The 21,721-nt window shown below is 26.7% G+C and overlaps 1 protein-coding gene across 2 annotated transcripts in view; it reads right to left on the reverse strand.

Annotated features, from left to right (window-relative positions):
- LOC119681014 overlaps positions 1-21,721 on the reverse strand; it is a 68,556-nt gene that overhangs the window by 23,995 nt on the left and 22,840 nt on the right. The window contains exon 2 of one of the 2 annotated variants that reach the window (XM_038094069.1): positions 15,724-15,777. In XM_038094069.1, the coding sequence (XP_037949997.1) occupies positions 15,724-15,777 (54 nt within the window). Of the gene's footprint in view, positions 1-5,045; positions 5,549-15,723; positions 15,778-21,721 lie in introns of those variants that run through there. The other variant, XM_038094072.1, reaches the window with a different exon arrangement.

The following is a 21,721-nucleotide window of genomic DNA, read 5'->3' on the forward strand; positions in this document are numbered from 1 at the left end:
TTATAATAACATGGAAGTCCACAGTATTATTTTATTACAGTGGGCTTTCTAGATATCAGAAATTTTAAAATATCTATAATAGATTTACATATTTATTAAAAAAAAGTACTAATATATAGCAAAACTAATATTTTGAACATTCTACACGTTAGCTAAACTTACATATTTAAAAAAAATATGTAATTATTAGAAACCAAATAATATTTTGAATGTATTTTCTTAAAAATTACTTTGCACAATTTTAACACATATGATATAACATATATTTTTTCACAATAATTTTTATTATACAAAAGAAAATTTCCCATAAGCCATAGACATATTTTTGTCATATTTCAATGGATCAAGAAATCAAAATCTATTTCAGAAAATAATTTCTCAGCGGAAATTCCGAAAAATTGACGTGATCAGAACAAAATATTAAGGCTCGTAACATAAATTATTCATTTAAGCAAAGATAATATAAGAAAAAATATTTATGTGTATTATAATTAACCCGAAAGAAAATTTTTGTATTATTTTAAAAGTTTCTTTCACTTAAGCGAAGACAACAAAAATTATATAAATATTTTATAATTAATTTAATATTATTTCAAGAATTCTACACAATATTTATTTTAACACCACCAATAAACACAACCAAAACAAAATATCTATTTCTTATAATTCAAAAGTTAAAAATTCAAAAATTTGCTTTGAAAAAACAAAAAAAAAAAAAAAAACGATAAATATATTAACAAATACCATAGAATACACATTTTCAAAATTTAATTTTTAATTTTTAATGGAGATCTTGAAGATGTTCATGATTTTAAATTTTGCGAATTTAAAAAAATTTGAAATGAAAATTGTTTTGGCACTTGGCACAAATATTTTCATTAATTACAATATATACGTATATAACTATATATATATATATGTATATAAATTGTATGTGCAGTTTTATTTTTAGTTCTAAACTACGTAAGACGACATTCATTTGAAAGCACAATTTTTTAAAATTTATATTGTATTTAATCTAAACAACGAACTGAAAGAAAATTAAACAAAAAATTGGCTATTCTCGCCACTTTATTTTTGTATCTCAAAAATATTTGGCATCTTCGGCACACTGGTCGATGGTGACGTTTGTTTAGGTTTTATTTAAAATTATTCTTAAAATACTTGCAACCATGAGCGAAGAAGGTGTGTGGTGTAGGAGGATTTAGTAGTTGAGAAATTGAAATTATATACACTAATGGTTCAAAGTTCTGCTCCCACTTATATACACATTGCACATTACAAGCCAATAGAATATTTAAATTCTTTAGTTTAAAATTTTATTTTCAATAAAATTATATATAGAATTATATTTTACAATAATTTTATTGTACCTAAATTGCTATTATTACAAATTTGCCAAATTAAGTACCATATTAATGAAATAAGATTAGAGAAACACTTAAATTTCTTTGAATTTTAATTCTTTCTAGTCAATAATCTTTAAGAATGAAGTAAAATTACTGAAACTAAGAATTAAAAGACTTTTTCTGGTGGAAAAAGTATTTAAAGTGGTATATAGATGAAAAAGGCGTAGAGGCAGACCCTGGTTTTATATCTTCTACTAGTCAATGATGGACACGAACAAATGAGGTGGTTTCCTCCTTATTTGCAGAATCGTTGTCCGTGATTTTATATCTTCTACTAGTCAATGACGAACACGAATATATGAGGTGGTTTCCTCCTTATCTGCAGAAACACAACACCGACAATAGTCAGTATAGGATGGAGCCAGTGTCATAGTATATTTTCGTAGTACGCAGTGATCTGTCAGCACTGATACTACAGTGCTGAACTGATCAGGTCGATATTGAGATCTGACAGAAAGTTTCATCTGCTCAATAATTTTTATAATAAGCTAATAATTTTCATATAATATAAGAGTAGTAGACTACAAAGCGAAAAATTTACTGTGCTGTACATAAAAAAATGCACTTTATTTGGCTCAAAATATAATTAAAGTTTATACTTAATTTTATAATGTCCATATTCTTTGATTGAGGTTTCCCAATTTTTAGAGTTATAGCTAGAAAAAGATATTGCATTTGTTTTACGATAATCACAAGTCGTGCTTAGAAATTGGTGAATATTTTGCTATGATTTTTACAAAATCTACAGGTGTCAGCATTCTTTATATCTCTATTTTTAAATTAGAAAAGTGATAATTAAGATGAGACTTGTACTGTTAGAAACCAGTTGTGAGCTGAATTTTAGTTTAAAATAGCTTGTCATAACTAATTATTTGTATAAGTTAATTACAATTAAAATTTAAAATATAATTTTAATATTAGAAATAGTTCTTAGTTCTGTACATTATGCGTGTTAATAACAATTATATTAAAACATGTTTATTAACAATATTTAATCAATATAATTATATAATGATATATATATTATAAATACATTATATGATTAATAAAATATAAAATAAAATAAAAAAATAAAATATACACATTTATAAGTAATTCCAAAAAAAAAAAAATTGGTTAAGGCGAATCTGTAACACGGTAGAGGAAATCCAGTATTGCGCACTCGTGGCGGCATATGTTTAAAATGAAATCATAAGATTACAAAAAGATATATAGAAGCAAGATACAAGAGCAAAAACCGATTACGTTTGCATCTTGATCTTGTCAAACTGGTTGGTATTTCACACTCAACATGAAATGAATATAAATAAAATATTGAATAAGAGACAACAACAAAAAATCGTATGAAAAAAAAAAATAAATAAAATAAAAAAAAAAACAAAAATAGCAACTTAAATTCAAGTCAATTTAATTTAGCCGAGAAACTACACAAAATACCTAAAGACTGACTGTGTACATTAAATTGTAGTTTTTGTTGTGTTTGAATAGCTGTGCAGGTTCGTCCAACTGGGTGCATATAACTGTGTGCGTGTATGTGTGTGTGTGAGGCTAAGCGCTTAGTTAAACAATTTAGCTTAAATATATATTGCAGAACATACATATATATACCTATTAATACAATAGTTATATGTATATGTGAATTAGAAAACATATGTGCCAAGTATTTATGGAAGAACAGAGGAAATGTAAAGACCCAACAACAACAACACGAGGTTATGTTAGTTGTTGACTACTTTTATTGTAGCTGCAGTCATTGTTGTTGTATTGGTTGTTTATTATTATAATTTTTTTGTTTCTTGCTTAATGACATAAGAGGGTATTCCTCAATTTTACTGCAGAAAGAAACAAGACGAACTCAAATTATTTTACGGAGCGGATTTAGTGCAATCAATAATTGTTCATTGTAATTTAAATGTTTAATACTCTTGTAATTAATTACATATAATTCATGTTTCTTAATCATTTTTATAAATGAGTAATAAATATATTTGACTTGTCTGCGATATAATTTAGTAATTAATATTAATGTACACGAATGTATATTTCTTTTTCGAAGATGTGTTATAACATATAACATATTACTGACAATTTTAACGTTATATTATTTCAATCAATTATAAACTATATTACGCAGAAAGATTATATATAGTGAAAAAATATATTTTTTTTTAATTAGGTATTAGAAATTTTATTACTTAAATTTTTAGAACAATTTTTATATATTAATGAATATTTTTGTAAAAAATTGCTAAACATTTTAGAAGTTAATATATACATAACGGCAAGAACTTTTTTTTCAGACAAGTCACTGAACATACTTTTAAAATTAGTATTTAAAAATTATTAATAAGAAAATGGAGCACCAGAGAATATTCAACACTAATTCGGACAAATTGAGGCTATATATCTCTTAATTCAAGATCCCAGACCTTATTTAATTCAATAAAAGCCATGAACGTGTATATTTTATGTCCTCGGATTATCTGAATTCATACTTATGAGGTCACAGTTCTTCAGGCTAAGGTTTTCGTGATTAGGGAAACATATCGGTTAATTGCAAGTCACATCAAGGAGAGATGTAGTGTTGCCATTATTGACAGCGAGGCTGCAATTAAAACCGTTCAATACTTAATTGATAAAAGCAAACGGTTTGGTTCATCTTGATGTCTAACCACCCTAGATGTATCCGTAAGTGTACCACTGTTTAACAAGGCCCTAATATAACAAGAAGAGATCTTGGGAACTTATTAAAGATGAATTGCGTGAATACTGCAGTTCTTTCTGGTCACTGGAGTATGGGCACCCACGCTTTTCTTTAATACTCACTGTAGAAATTGTGGAAATTTATAGGAAAAGAAACAATTAAACATTTTCTCTGTTCTCCAAAGTAGATTTTTATGGAAGTATCTTTCTGTTACACCGTTCATCGATTAGTACGAAAGATCTTTTAAATGATCTAAATTCGAACGAAGGGATTTAGTATTGGTCTTTTGGTATCTTAAGGTTTCTTACGCGGAATGTGGTAGCAAAAAGATGATAACCGCTAATTGATGTCAGCAGAAAGTTATTAAAGTTATAATTGTTGGAAGTAGCACAAAATAATAATCTTTTAAAATTAATTTTGTTACGACATTTGGAGTTTTCATCGGTTACACTCCAACTTGCTCAAATAATACTATTCTTTGCAATATTTTTAGAGGTACATTTTCTTTTATAGAACAATATAATTGGAGGTTACGAGTCCATCATATGCCAGCGGGTATATGTTGGTAGAGCAAGAAACAAATAAAGAAGGAGAATTGTTGGTCATAAGCATAACATAAGAAGCAGAACAATCCCTTAGTGGTCAAAAGATAAAATTATCGCTACATTGTATTACGATGAACCATATTCCAAATTTTGAAGAAGTGCGGATCAACAATAAATACCACTGCTTGAAATGCTGCATATAATTGATGCTCCATACAAGCAGAGAGACGCAACTATAAGAAATAAACCATGTTTTTAATATAAAAGCAGAGCATTTATCTTTCTCATCTACGAAATATACGAAATGTCATTCAAAAAGTCAAAAAGATAAACCAAATGATATATTGTAGTAGAGGTAAATTGTAAAAACAAAAAAATAATCCTTACCATAAATTTCATATCTGCTGGGTTTTAGTTATGTTTTGATTTTTTAGTATATTTTTTCAGGATTTCTTTAGTGTTTGTGTCATAATCCTTTTTGGTATTGTTTTTGTTGTAAGATTCTATGTTTATTTTAATGCAGCAATTCGTATGTGGCTAGGCTATACGTAGCCGCTGCACATGTAAAAGTCGAAATAATACGAAACCCAGACGAGCAGGTATCCTGGCGCCTTCGTTAATGATAAACACTTGAGAAAATTTTAAAGAAGAATGAATAAAGAAGACAGGTACCTCTTCTCTTTGTTATTGCGCTGTTAGTTAGTTGCATGCACTACACGGTTTGATGTTGGAGTTTTTATGAGTTCAACAACAACAACAATAATAATTTTAATTTATTTGATCTTTCCTTTTTTGTCTTTTGTTAAGTGTTTTGTATTCTAAGTGTATTTGTAGAATAAGTGCAGTATATCTAAAAATTGTATAGTCTATATTGTTTAACTTGAATTTTCACACTTTTTCTAAGAACTACACAATTTGTATGTCATTAATATTGTATTGCATTTGTGTGCATAATTTAATTTAGTTTGTAATCCCAACTTGTTGCATGTGATAACTGACTTTTGTAGGAACAACTATTTACGATGAATCGTTGACATAATTATTTAAAAATTTGCAATAATAATTGATTTTATTAAATAACACAAATCGCAAAATGACAAATGCTTTTATGGATGTTCAACAAGTCAACTACTTAATAGATAAATAAAGTATCAATTAGGTTTTTATGTTTTATTATTACAATTGCATACACACAAATGAAATCTGAAGTATATAATTGGTAGAACGACGAACAGTCTTTTAATTGCTAATTTTTTTTTTAATAATCTATTATTTCTGCAATATACACAGTATTGCTTGCTTGTGTGACATTGGAGGAGTGGTGGCGCGCTTTCATTTAAAACGACTACTCAACTCACTACACGTAGAGACCAACGCAGACTAGACGACGTATTTTGCAAAACATATACACGCACATATATTATAATTAACACTGACTATAAATATTTTTGCTGACGATACGTATTGTTGCATATGTATGTTGTGTTACGTTGAAGTTTTTTTTTTAATATATAAATAGTAATTTTGTTTAAGATATTCTTTTGTATTTTGCCATATTCAACAATATAGATACGAAAGACAAAATGAAATATTTAAATAATTAATAGAACTTGTGCGACCCGCCACACTAACGCACATCCGCACTTGAAGCAAGTTCAAAACAAACTGAGCAAAACATTCAACAGACATTCTTTTTCTTCAAAACATTGTTCTTGTTCTTATGCTTAGTCTATCGTCTGTCGTTTGTTCTGCTTAAGAGTTTACACAAAATTTACACAAATTTCAATGAAAAATTTAAAAGATTTGAAAATGATTTTTCTTTAAATTTTAAAAGTTTTCTAATATTTAAACTCAAATTTTTTAATACTTAATTTTAAAATTTAAATAATTTATCAAAATTTAAAAGAACTTTATAAAATTAATAATTTATAAAAATTATTAATATAATAATTAATAATAATATTAATATAATAATTTATAATTTATAAAATTAATAAGTTTATAATTTAATAATTTTAAAATTAAAAAGTATATTTCAAGCCTAAAAAAAAAATTTAAATTTAGAAATAAAATTCAAAGTTTAAAATAATTTTTTTTTATCAAAAAATGTTTTTAAATTTAAAAGAATTCTTTAAAATTTAAAGCATTTTTTTAAATACTTATAAGAATTTTTTAATATTTAGAAAAATTTTTTAGAATTTAAAAAAATCTTTTTAAATCTAAAATAAGTTTTTAAAATTTACAATAATGTCTAATTTTTTAGAGTTTGAGTTTTTTAAAATTTACAAAAAGAAAATTAAAATTAAGGAGACATTTAAAATTAAAAAAAGTAATAAAATTAAAGACACGTTTTAAATTTAAAACAGTTTTATAAAATTAAAAAGTATGTTTTATGAAGAAAAGAAAATGTTCAAATATTAAAGAATTTCTAAAACTAAAAAATTTTTATATTTTAGGATAATTTTTAAAACTTAAACGAATTTTTTTGATATTTAAAAGACTTTTTAAAAATTTAAAACAATGTCATAATTTAAAAAAAGTCGAATATATACAAACTTAATTATGAAAACATAAAAAAAGTTATTGTTAAATTGTTATGTAGAAATTTATTTGAAAATTAAAGACTAGATATAGGGATTTTATCATGCATTTGAACAACGAAAGCAGAACTATTTTCAATGTGTCAATAGATTATTGGAACTATACTCTAGCTAATTTGATTTCAGATTGATTCTGTGTTGAATGTTTTGCAGATGTTACTTCAGGTTAAATAGGCAATTGGGAAATAAAATCCGATCTCGACAAACAAAAATCACACTCTACAAGTCTCTTATCCTGCCTTTTCTGCTGCATGATACAGAAGTTTAGACAGTAATAAACAGTTACAAACAGGCGTTAGAAGCTTCTTTGGAAGTTTATGATTCCTTATGCATAGGCAATGAGTAACGAATTAGAGTGACCTATGTATGGAAGCATAGGAAGTCAACTTTCTCGCTGTCTTGGTTATGTCGCGCGAATGAAAGAAAGTGCTCCGGTTAAAAAAGTGTTTGATTTGGTGAAAACTGGTGGAAAACACGGTAGAACACGCCCACTGGTGACAACTAACTAGTGACAGTAAGTCAGTGACTGGCGGGGGCCACTGGACGTGGTCAAAAACGATACACTTCTGTAATGTCCAACTAAGTAAAGTAAATAATATTTTAGTATTAGCATTTATTAGTATACAAAAAAAATTCTAAAACTTTTAAATAAATTTTATTTTCAAATTATATGTTATATACTACTATTATAAATCGCAACATATAAGTATAGCTAAGCCTACCTATATTATATATAGGTAGGTACGTAGGTAGGTATAGGTAGGTATATAATAAGTATATTCTTATTGTAATAAAATTAATTTATATTCCATCCCTTGAAAAATTTAGAATGGATATATTCTCTTCTTTAGTAAATGTTATATATAAATATGCGTTTTTACGGCATTAAATTAGAATCTATCTACTAGGGAAGTGTTGAATGAATACACCTTTTCACTTAAGTGTAAAAAATTGTTATGTAATATTATAATTGGAGAACGAGAAGAATGTTATTATAATTGAAATTATGAATAAGGAATTAAAATAAAAAAAATTACGAAAAATTGCTTTTTATAGCAAATATAAGGATGTGAACTGATTCCTAATAAGACCTTCATCTTTTTAAAGCAAAATTAAACTGAACCATGAACCAAACCAAATTCTCAACCGAAGATAAAGTGGATAAACCGGTTTTTAAAATAAATCAATCGCTCTAACACTTCAACTACTGAATCGTACTACTTCAGAAACTTATGCGAACTATACCATTGCTAAAAACAACACTAAGTATTTATTATTTTTTTTCTAAGGACAGGCATAAAACTCTTTCTCGCATCTGGTAAACACATTATTTTCTTTATTAAAGTTTTTATCTCCAATACTAAAAAATATTTTCGTTTTACTATACATTTCTGGAATAATTTCTAATTCTTCACAATATTATATATTCTTCATTCTAAATCTGGTTAAGCCAACTGGAAGATATATACCTATTATCCAATTTCTTATTTAACTTTAATATAACTTAATTATAATAAAAAACCATATAATGACCTATGTTTAGAATTTCTAACTTTGTTGAGATTTGATGAGAATCAATTGAATATAGAAAAGTTAATTATAAAAAAAAAAATAACTGAAAAAATAAATACTTATTTAGTTTATAAATAAGTTTATAAATTTCGCTGGATAGTTGGTTTGTATTGTTATAACTATTATGGCAACTTCGACTTGAATTATCTATAATATAACTACTTTTCATATTGTGACATTATGTACAATATTTTTTTTTAATTTTGTTTTCAAATGGTTTCAAATGATCACCAAAACAAATAACGCATTCAAAAAGTATTATAATAAAACTTAAAAAAGTGCAACAAATTTTGTAGCTGATGACGTACTATATAAGACAGGATTTGCTGCATTAAGGATGGTCTGTGTTTAAATTTTTATTTGTTGTTTTTACAATAATTTTAAAAGAAGTTTTTCAACACGAAATTAAAAATAACAAATAACAACTTAAAAGCACAATTGTTTACCGATCAGTGATTGACAATTCTAATCCATATTTTATTTGTTTATTTTTTATGTTATAAATTTATTTTTATACGTAGTATTGCGGTCAAACGAAAACAAAGCGAAGTATATGTTGGCTACTAATAGAAATGTATGTCGCTCGGACGTCGAGCTGGTGACTGACGATTATACATTCAATTCTCTCAAGGATTTTATCTATCTAGGCACCGTTATAACGAACAACAACGATGTCAACAATAGACGCACGCAGTTGAGGTATCTGGAGAGATATGCTGCGTCACGTCGAAATCCGGTAATGGGTTATTATGGCTATTTAAGTAAGTAAGTAAATAATTTACTATTATTTCAAATAACTATATCTTAAATGTATGATGCTTCAGTAAAACAAAATTTAACTGTTTTTCTTACTTTAACCTAACAAAAACTATAGTCAACCATATATACCTTCTTAATCTATGTGAAGTAAAAGATAAGTTGCATTATGTTAGTCACTATTTCAATTAAAATTTATTATTTTAATGATCGATTAATATTTATACATTTTTGAACGGGTTAATTGATCAATTGTTTAAATAAGACACAGGGTTATCTGAGGATGAAAATAGACTATAGTCGAAACATTCATAATAATAAAATATATTTTTTTTAAATAAATTAAAATTTTTAAATTAAATAAAATAAAATATTTAAAAAATATAAATTTAAATACAAATTTTAAGTAAAAAAACTAAAAATAAAACAAAGATTCCCCAATTAAATAATAATACTAAAAAAACACCCTTTATAAGAGATCGATCGTCGAACCAGTTATTTTGAAATGCTTGGTAACACTGTTTGATCTTTCAGAATTTATTTGATACTCACACGCATATTATTCACTGGGTACAATTAATTTACTATAATTTTGTTTTTATTTACAACAATTTTGTTGTCGATTGCAGGGCGAAAGTCAAGAAAACTGTTAGGTTCAAATATAAAATATTCATGTATAAATGTTCTGATACATGTATGATCACACTTGTCCACATCATACTTGTATTTCAATGTTTGACTAGCAACCAATCAATAAAACGATATATAGAATAGCAAAAGAAATGTTTGAACCCTTTCAATAAACCATATACACACTTTAACTGTAGTTAATTATAGGCAGATAAGAGTATGTACACCTTCTACATTTACCCCCTCTGCTAAAAACTTTTTCATACAAACAATATGTTGCAGACATCACCTACCTACCTACCAATTTTGTGTGTGTTTTTATTTCTTTATTCTTCTTATTCATTTGTAACATGTGCTGTGCTGTGCTGGCGCTGTTGCTTGCTTGTTTTGTTGTTTTTGGAATTGTGCAAAACATAAAAAAATTTTGTTTTGTACGGTGCGGCGGATATAAGATTCTCATTCCTATGTGGTTTGTTTATTTGCTGGTATTTTTTGTTGGTAAATTATTTGCATAAAAACTGCTTCAGTAATCTTTGTTTATGTTTTTTTTTGTTTTAAACATGAAAAAAGTCGTTGAGTGATCAATTCCATTATTAATGTGACTGAGTTTTCTATCTGCATATGCATACAAACAGGGTGTTGTAACTTTTATATGTTATAACATATGTTATTACAAATATTTTATTACTGCATATATGACAAATACAACTGTTTTAATTACAATGAGAAATTTTATGAAATCAGAGATATGCTTCTCCAAATTATTTCTATATTCTAATTTTTAGGTTCAATTTTATTTTATAGGTTTAATAAAAGTATAACAGATTAAAAATATAACTTTCATTGTTTATTTTTAACGAAATTTTAGTTTATTGGGTCTGTAGATAAAAAATAACAAGTCATTCTTAAAAACTTTATCATATTGATATTGAAATAAACGTAGCCATGGACAAGGGTAAATAAACTGAAATAGTATCTATAAATTGTACGAATTTTTTTTACTAATATTATACGTTTATTGTACCTTTTTATATGTATTAATACATTTAATATATTTATAAATTGTATAACTGCAGTTTGGCTATGGTTTTGCAATTTTCTATATCATGTGAACATAAAATCTATAATAAAATAAAATTTTGCACAGTGTTGGTAAACTTATTGAAAACATATTGGCTTTGCTGAAGTTTTAAATACCCTAAATACAGATTATATTATTAACAAATATTTATTTACTAACTAAATTTCTAGAATTGTATAGTTTTCGTCATATGTTATACTTCGAGTAAATAAGTTTATCTTATAAAATATTAATTGAAATACTATATTTAATAAATTATTAACACATTTATTAGTTTTTATGACTGAAAGCTACGTGTTTAACTTAACTAATTTCATTTTTTAGCAAACCACATTTGTCAAGATTCTTAAAATTTTTACACAATGTCCTGAACTAGACAAAAAAGTAGCGGTGATTTGATTCAACTAAGGTGTAACTTTCTCAGCACTATGGTATCGGTACTGATGTGTCACTGTTACAGAAATTGTACTCCACCTCATGTTGTTAGTTGACTAGGATTTAAAATCTTTAGATTTAAAATCTTTAGATTTAAAATCTTTGAGCCCCTTTTTTTACCGACCTGACAGAGCTGTCATTCTACAAAATTATAGACTTTTACTAGTTTATAGACTTGTCAGTTTGGTTTACTTTCACATGAATGGGAGACTTGTACGTTTCAGCGTTTTTCGTATGCTGACCACTGTGGTTCTTTTATTCTATTGTCATTTTTGGTCAACAACTAACAAACTTGGAGGTACCCACTTCGAAAAGTTAGTTCGCTATATTCTTGTAGACAAATATTAGTGTAAAATGCAGCTGACATGTTGGTTTGAAATCTTTGACATGTTGGTCAGCTATCTCCTGCAACTTAACTTTATGGTTCGTCAAAAAGATTTTGATGTTTTTCGGTATCATCACCTCTTGTTAAGTATAGCGAAATCACACTAGGAATTCTATAAGTTTTAAATCAAGTAGTCAAAAAAGTCAAGTAGTTTGAATTTTCTACATCTACTTACAGTTTTTACTTACATATATAATTCTTCAATTTTTCAGTATTGAGCCTGGATAAGCTAACCATATACAATACCTAAAGGTGTTTTTTGTATCTAAATGGGATATGTGGAATTAAAGTATGTGAATACTTCAACTTCGAGTGATTAGTATGTTCTCTCTATCGAATTAAATACAAAACAATAACTTTGCAATTCGTATGGGCCATACACAAAACTCTGAACTCACTTAATATTATGAGTAATTAGATACACAATTTTATGCAATAAACTTGCAATAACAGTTAAATGAAAACAAAAACGTATATTCTTACATGCTAAAAGTGCTTATAAAATATATTAATGGAATGAATCACTTTATTTGATGATTCATTACGTTACGACTATTAACATTTTACGTACTTGTAACTTAAACATTTGTGGTTATGAACTTAACTTCATAAAGATTTTTAAACAACAAAACAGTTTTTGTAAAGACTGCATAAAGACAGTTAATACTATATAAAATTAATTTTTAGGTAAATCAAATAATATTTATAAAAACCATTAAGTTTTATATGGAAAGCGTTCTTCGAACTATATTATATATAAATTTACATTTAAAAACAGTTTTTATAAAGACTGCATAAAGACAGTTAAGACTATATAAAATTAATTTTTAGGTAAATCTAATAATATTTATAAAATTCAATAAGTTTTATTTGGAATGCGTTCTTTGAACTATATTATATATAAGTTTACATTTAAAAATCTCAAGCATACTATATGAAACTTTAATTACTTCAAATTTAATTGTTAAATTCTTAAAAAGTAACTACACATATATGTACATGGTATTATTATTTATAAAGTGAGTAAAGTTAATGCTTGCACCATACACAGACACGTGTTTTTGGAGCACCTTGTATGACTACGAAAATTTTTGCCGTTTAATTGCTGATCATCATCAAAATTTCATGGTTTTATTTTAATACAAACTTATGTATGTTGGTCTATATGTAAATATGTATGTGCATGTGTATGTGTGTGTGTGGACACGTCGGTCGACTTGTTGAGATAGCGGCAGCAACGAGGTACGGCTCTTCAAGATGTTGTTGCTGTTGTTTTATTTATAAAATATTGTTGTTGCTTTTGTGATTGGGAATCGCCATTGTGGCGACTTCAGTCTGTTAGTTTTATTTATTATATTCCTTTTTATTTTTTTTATTGATATTCTCAAGTTGTTTTTGAATAAGCATCTATTAAATAAGTTAAAAGAATATAAAGAAAAAATTGCGTTTGCAGACTTACGACGCCAACAAGTTATGTTTGTTGTGAGCTCCCAGGTCTTTGATTGTTGATCATTGTTGTATTTGGTTTTGGTGTTACCGATCGTTCTCTTTTTTTTTGTATCGTTATTTGGTTTTTTATTATTTTGTGCATTTTCAATTTTGTGTACTTTTTTTCATAACAGCTGCGTGTGTTTCTTGGCAAGTTTCTGAGTTTTGCTGGTAATACTCATAAATTGTTTTTTATTTTTTTATTTTTTATTATTATTATGAATTTGTTGTACGTATGTATAAATGTAAATGTATGTCTACATACTAAAACATGTTACATATATGCACATACATATTTTTTTATAATTAGAGCAATAAATTGTTGAATATTACATACTAAATATACGTATCCACGAATTAAAGTACGATACTATAAATTTAACTAAGTTATATACATCTTAATACATAATATAACAACAATATTAGGGTTCAAAGACCTTTAATATTTTATATAATAATTATTCAAATATAAACAAAATTTTGTAAATATGTAATTAACTATTTACTATCAATATTTTGATAAGCTTAATTTTGCATTAGTAATATTTAATATGACAAATTTTAGTTTTATCGAAAAGCGGTAGGTTAGTTTCGTTAAGTTATTAAAACTAAATTACACGTTCCACACGTCGTTAAAAAATTCCTAATTATTAACTATAAAATTAGATACGTTATCAATTAAATTGAAAAAAAATTATGTTGATGGTGAAATAATTCTTTAATAAATATATAGGTTAGGTTAGGTTAGGTTGGAATGACGGCCTTGTGCGCAAATCTCTCTTGAGTTTAAAAAATGGCCCGTTGTGATGCCATTTATTAGCATTGTTCACACGCAGATCGTAAGGACTCCCAAAAGGACCGCAGTTGTTAACGTACACAACAATGAACAACAGTAAAGAACAGTAAAAGTACGACTTCCTCATTCAGACTAGGCCAAAAACTTAATTTTGCATGTTGACAGCTTTATCAGGTAGATAAGAAAAGGAGTTGCAAAGATTTTAAATCTTCTCCTAGCTAATGATGAACACTGATACATAAGGTAGAGTGCAGTTTTGTCCTCATCTGCAGAGACATAATCCTGGCAAAAGGCATTATAGGGTAGACCCAGCCTTATAGTATGTCTTTGTAGTGGACAGTGACCCGTCAGCAACGACACCGTTATGCTGAGCAGGTTGCCCGTAAGTTGAAGGAGGTGACGGGTACATTTTCGACCAGATTGATCTTAAGATTGAATATATATAAAGATTGATAAATTTTTTTAAAAAAACCATGAGCTAAACATGTGATCCTTGTACTAAAACTGGGACTATTTTTTTTAATATATTTTCATTTTTTTTATTTTTCAATCCATTTATTTTAATAGACTGACAATAATTAATTTTATAAAACAATATTTGTTTTTTAATCAGTAATAATTTTGGATTAGTTCAAATTAAAGCAAGTATTATAAATAGCTAGTGACTCTGTTTCTGCATGGTCATGAGTATGTCATATGTCATATTATTAAAGGCGAAGTGCTTTTTTAGCGGTTTGCTGTTCCGAAGATTCTATAGAGTTATAATCCAAGTGGTGAAACCATTTTCTGTTAAACGAGTTCACAAAAAATGCACTTTGACAACATCATTTTATTACTTAATTATAACAAATGAACCCTTTTTATTCATAGTATGTGCTTTAATTATAGTTCTATATAGTATGAGTCTTTTCTTACAAACAATTTAAAAAGTTTCTAAACTTAGATCTATTACATATGCTATTCGCCACTCACGATGCTTACTTCTATTAATATCACAATATTGTATATTAACCTAATTTTCATGAATCGTCCTAGTCTATTTTCTAAACTTTTTTCTTTGTGAAATAACATTATCCAAACTTCAAAATATTGTAAGATATTTTGTGTGTTTAGGTCTTGTCTTTGATACAAAGATAATCACATTCTTTATTTGAGTAGAAAAATTAAGAACTTTACAAGGTTTCCACACATATAACAATATTTAGATCATAATAAAATAAAATATATAGTATACATAGTGGAAGTTTAAAAAAAAAACCCATAATGGCCACTAATATAATGTTTCTTATGTCTAAAAAATATTTATTAAGAAATTGACTTACTTTTCTTATCACCTATTGGATCCACTGCTGATTTCCGTGCGTTCAATGCAGGTCCTATAAAAAAATTAAATGTCTTATTAAAAAATATTTTAAAAAGGTAAATGAAGAATATATGTCAAATTTAAATTTGTAAAGACTGTATGTTGGCACCATATGCTAGTTAGACAAATATTGAGAAAAGTGGCGGCGTCATATTATATTGGGTCACAACCATTCTGCGGTCCTTCACGGAGCTTTTTAAAAATTAATTATGAGTGGCTAGAAAGAGCAGCTCAGACTGATTGGGATAATACAATTGCCTGCAGACAAGTCAAAGAATCCATGCCGTATCGATCAAAACCCAGAACTAGGGAGCTACTTATGCTGAACAGAAGTGGCATCCGACTTGTCACAGGGTTTCTTACTGAACACTGCGCAGTTAAAAAGCATCTATCGAACCTAGGTATTACTAGAAACGATAGCTGCAGACTTTGTTGCGAAGAAGAGGAAACAGCAGAACACATTCTGTGTCACTGTGGTAGTCTTGCCAGACACAGACTTCGATACTTAGCCACTGCCTATCCAAGTATAGCGGAGTTAGGCAACATCTCTCTAAAGGACATATTGGCGTTCTTAACTATGGAACTGAAGTGGGTATGTCACAATTATCCTCAACGGATGCAGTGACGTGGGGACAAGTTCCCAATCCATCTAATCTAATCTAGAAAAATATTGTACTTAGTTGTGATCTGTATTTCGCTCATGTGATCCAACTAGACCATAATATAAGTGTATTGTCTGCTTTGTAGAATTCGCAGATATTTATTTTGATATCATTATTTTGAGATGATGTCATAAGGTGTATTTCTCACTACACACATATGCTATGACTATCTGCATAATTAATTACAGCCCTCTTTTAGGCCGGTATCAAAAAACTGTTATTTAGTTATTACATTTTCAAAAAAAAAAAACAATCTCTCTGAGTAGAATTTTAGTCCATTCCAATGCACTAACTATCTATATCACTGATTACACGGCTCATTCAGGTCGCTATAAAGGTAAGTTTTATGAAAGTGTTACTTAGATATTACAATATTCAAGAAAAAATTTTATCTCTATTAATCCCTTACACAGTAGAGGTTTTAGTTCATCGTATTTAGAACATATCGGTTATTACCATACTAATATTCAAAAACAAATAAACTTAATTAAGTTAAAGTCGGTTTTGTTTTTTAAGGAATTATATTAATATTAAGAATTCTCCTGATGTAGGGAAAAGCGAATTTGCAAAAGATATATACAAAAAACTAACGATCGAAATAAAAGCTAAAATTACTTAAAAAATCAAACCGACTTTAAAGTATTTTGAGTTAGTGCTATTGCGCACGTTGACTCTTTTGTGACTGGGGGGCTTTTCCCTGCCCCACACTAAGCTTTAACTATACTGAAATTCATATCGTTTATTTTAGCATATCTTTCTGCAGATTCTGAGGTGGACTTGAGGTTTGTTAGGGCGGGGTTGAGCAGCGTATCAACTTTTGTGAATAATTTCAGGGCTCTGTCCCTGATATATTTTTTCACTGAATTGATCCTTAGATCTCTGTGCATGTCTGTTGTTCTAATATACCATGGACATCTCTGTCATTACTATATTACTATTCAAATCTAAAAAAACCCCACCAAATTCTTTATGAGTAGACATTTATGCTAATTTCTAAATTACTATTTAAACTCAAATAAACCTCATTACATTTTCTATATCTGACTTACCAGATATTTCATCAACTTTTTATATATTATATATATATATATTTTTTTTATAGTTAAATCCTCGCAAACAGTTGTTTTAATACTAAAAAGTGTATACCATATATTCATGTATATATTATTTTGGTTATTCTTTGTTATAAATTCATTTTATGAAGTGTAATTCTTCTTTCGTAGTACTTATAAAATATTTTTTCGATGAATAAGAGTTATTCAAATAAAAAATAAATGCTACTAGTCGGTTGACTCACTATGCAAATATACAAACTATATTTTACTTATCATAAAAAGATTATCATTTAATAAAAAAAAAAACAAAGAACAATGAAAAATGCGAGTATTTTGAAATACAAATATTCTAGTGGGACAATAGGTGTTTAAGTTATGCATATCTATTCACTTTCAATAATACGGGTACAATTCACATATACATTAAGCTGTAAGAATATATATATATTTTTTGTATTTTAAAATAGAACATCCACCCACGATGTGACACTGACATTACTTTCAGATGTTTGTGTGTTAAGAATATTGGCTTTTAAAGAATTTGGTAAAAATTATCTAAAAATATCTTTTGTTGTTTATTCTACGTGTTGCTATAACAACTTTTATTATTTCATATTTAATACACAATATTCGATACGCAATAAAAATAAAAAAATATTTCTACATATCACTCTTCCTAAAATATTATGGAATTTAATAACTTTGATTTGTTTATTTTCTCACAGTGAGTGGGCCTTTTAAGTTTACATACAATTTCATTTCTTCACAATAAAAAAAAAAATTTTTTTTGTAAAATATTTGTAATATTTTAACAAAAAAGTAACAAATTTAAAAATCTATTACTCAGTATGAAATTAAATTAATTATGCTTATTTTTGAAGTTGTTTATATTCTCCCCATCAAGAGTTTCGTGAATTTTGCCTTTTATAAAATATTATACTAATTTTAAATTTGAAAAATTTTATATAAAAATATTTGGAATTTTTAAAGACAGATTTTTTGGCACAAAAATCGAAATTTTCAACAAAATAAAATTATTGCAAATATGAATGAAGAAATATATTTATTTATTTTTTTTGAGAAAATTGTTATAATGTGTTATGGTCACGGCTTCACCTTGTAATGCTTTTTCCTCGAAAAATGTTCATTGCTATTTAAGATTTTCCACAAAACTATCTTCTAACGAATTCGATAATGTCACATTTAGATAAAAATTATTACGGAATTATTAAGTAGAAACATTTTGTTAACCGCAATGAAAATTAGTCAAAAACCCATTAAACAATTTATTTGCGGTAAATAAAAATTATTATTAAATTACTAAAATGAATTCATGTTTATTTGGAACTCACATAACTGCTTCTTTATATATACATATTAGTATATACATATAAGTATCTTTAAATGGAAATAAGCAATTATAAAATAATATTAAAACTCTATTGATTTTAATATTTTTTTCAAAGTAAATAATGGGAAGTCACGTTCATATGTCGAATAAAATATAAACTGTAAAAATTTTAACTTTAATTTCTGGATGTCGAATGGATTAATATTTATTTTATTATTCTTCAACACTTATTTTGGTAATTGTTGTTGACTATTATTAAATATTATTGTCATATATTTGAATATAAAATCAAATGCGTAAAATATAATTGAAAACTTTGGTTATAATCTTTAATATAACTATATATAATGTGTAATTTTTTATTTCTAACTGCGACGATTTTAAATATCATATTTTTGGAATAGATACATTAGAGAGAAAGGTTAGGATTAGAGAGAAACACAGTAAGAAAATCAAATACGTATTCTGTATTTTATAAATATTTTAAACTAGTGGTTATAATATAGTACTATAGTATAGTAAATATTTCAAACCAGTGGATAGCAATAAGTACTAAATAGTGCCCTGAAAGATGATACACGATTATATTTATATTTAAAGCGTCGCATGAAAAGTCACGATCCTTTAATATATTGGTTTCCAAATGTAAAAACGTTTTTTTTGAGACTAGGTACTTTAGAAAGACACCTGCCTAGTCTAATTGTTGTGATATGACTTTAAAACTATTGATTCGTCAAAATATATTTTTAGTGGAAATTCTATTGATGGCTGGAAAATATAGAAGTTAATAATAGAAAGTCTCTCTACAACTTATCAGCTCATGCGCAGTTGTCGTATTCAATATACAGTAACACTTAGGCTGACTTGTTACTTATGGTAAAAGAACAACCGCTCCTTTCACATCTAGAAATAATAAATGCTTTCGCTGAAGAAAGTGAAAAATCTTTATTGTCCAAAGAGTTTAATTTTTTGAGACAGTTTCAAGAATCTTCTGCTTTGAAACTGAATGTCTTTATGAATATATTTCAAACAAGAACCATCAATCCTGCTACTAATGGAAACTAGTGCATCGTTTATATTATAAATTTCCTTAAACTTATTTAACAAATTTTGTAATAACATACGCGGTATTTAAAATCAACTCTATTGTTTTATTATTATAATATTTAATCAATTAATTATTAATTGACTAATTACCTATAGAGTGCTAAATTTTATAAAACAGTTTTTAACTGATAATAATTTATAAACCATATACATATTTATATGTCATTAGTGTCTGTTAATTGTAGTTACATTTACAATTACTACACATTTTTACACAGGCTAATGGGTCAATGCTATATATAATACACAACTGTTTAAATTTTTTTTAAAATATTTATATTATTGGCACCAATGTTCTTCTATAGTCTATAGTCATCTATAGAACTCTATAGTCATGAAGATGACTATATACTGTAGTGAAAATGTTAGTGACAGTAATATATATATTTTTTAAATATTATAAATTTATTTAAAAATTAACGCGTTAAAAAATATATGAATAAAATATTGGGCATTAAAACAATAAATCACACTGATTTTTTTAATAATTATTCATCTTAAATGAAAATTCTACTTGATTAGAATTCAAGTAAAAAATCAAGTTAAAATTCAAGTTAAAATCTAATTATTATTTTCTAAAGAATCTATTTCACTAAACACTACTTTAAAATTAACTTAATAATATATTTACACTTAGCGCAATTTATATTAGGCTTAATTGAGTAATTGAAAACAAGTGTTTACACTAAGGCAACTTAATTAGTAAACAGTGAATCAAAAGTAAAAACTAAAAAAAATGGTAAATATAACAAAAATGTGAAAGTTATATATTGATTTCAACTTAATTAGTAAATAGTGAATCAAAAGTAAAAAGTAAAAAAATGATAAATATAACAAAAATGTAAAAGTTATATATTGATTTGAATTATTTGAATTGACCATTGAATTATAAACATATATCATGTAGACTTATAGTTGTACACAACACCAATAAATGTATCGATTTTTATATAGGATTTATTACTATTTCCAAAAATTTGTTTGTTTTTATTTTAATTTGCTTGTTATTGATATAATCTCTGTATGTTGTTACCCACATTTGTATAAATGGTGCCACAGTTAGTAGATAATTGTATTGTTTTGACACAATTATCTCTAATATTATTCTATAAGAAATGCGATTAATTAGACTGTTAGTAAATTAACTGTGAAAAATAGTTAGAGAGATTGAGTAAATGTTGTCAAATATTGAATACTCATTTATTAATTTATGGAAATAAAAAAAAAATTATATTACATTTACACCATATAATATATTAACTTAAAACTAAAAGTAATAATACCAATAAAATGTGTAGCGCAAGAAAATTATCAGCAAAGTTGGCGTCACACTGTCGGGCAAGTGCTGCTTATTTAGAAAAAAAATTAATAAAAATTTCATAAGAATTTAAAAACATGTTGAATTTTAAGAAATCAAAAAATAAACAAGCCCAGTATTTACGGATATGTGTGCAGAACAACAAAACTAACGTGAGTACAACACTTGGCCGAACGAAAAGCATAACGTCATTCCGGTTTAATGGGTTTGTGCTCAGTGTTCAGTGTTCACTGTTCAGTGCTCAACTTCGTACACAAAACACGGGGGAAGCTCCAAACAACTTATCCACATGCATGTCATTTCGGTATATCAGATTATAACAAAGTAACAGATACAAAATAAAATTTAAATAAATAAAACGAGGCATGAACTGAAACTCAACTCAAATAAAGCAATGCAGCTGTGCAAAATTACTAAACTACCTTCACACATTAAGACTGGACTGTAAATATCAATACACGCGC

The sequence above is a fragment of the Teleopsis dalmanni genome, chromosome 2, assembly GCF_002237135.1.
Source record: "Teleopsis dalmanni isolate 2A chromosome 2, ASM223713v2, whole genome shotgun sequence".
Classification (NCBI taxonomy): Eukaryota; Metazoa; Arthropoda; class Insecta; order Diptera; family Diopsidae; genus Teleopsis; species Teleopsis dalmanni.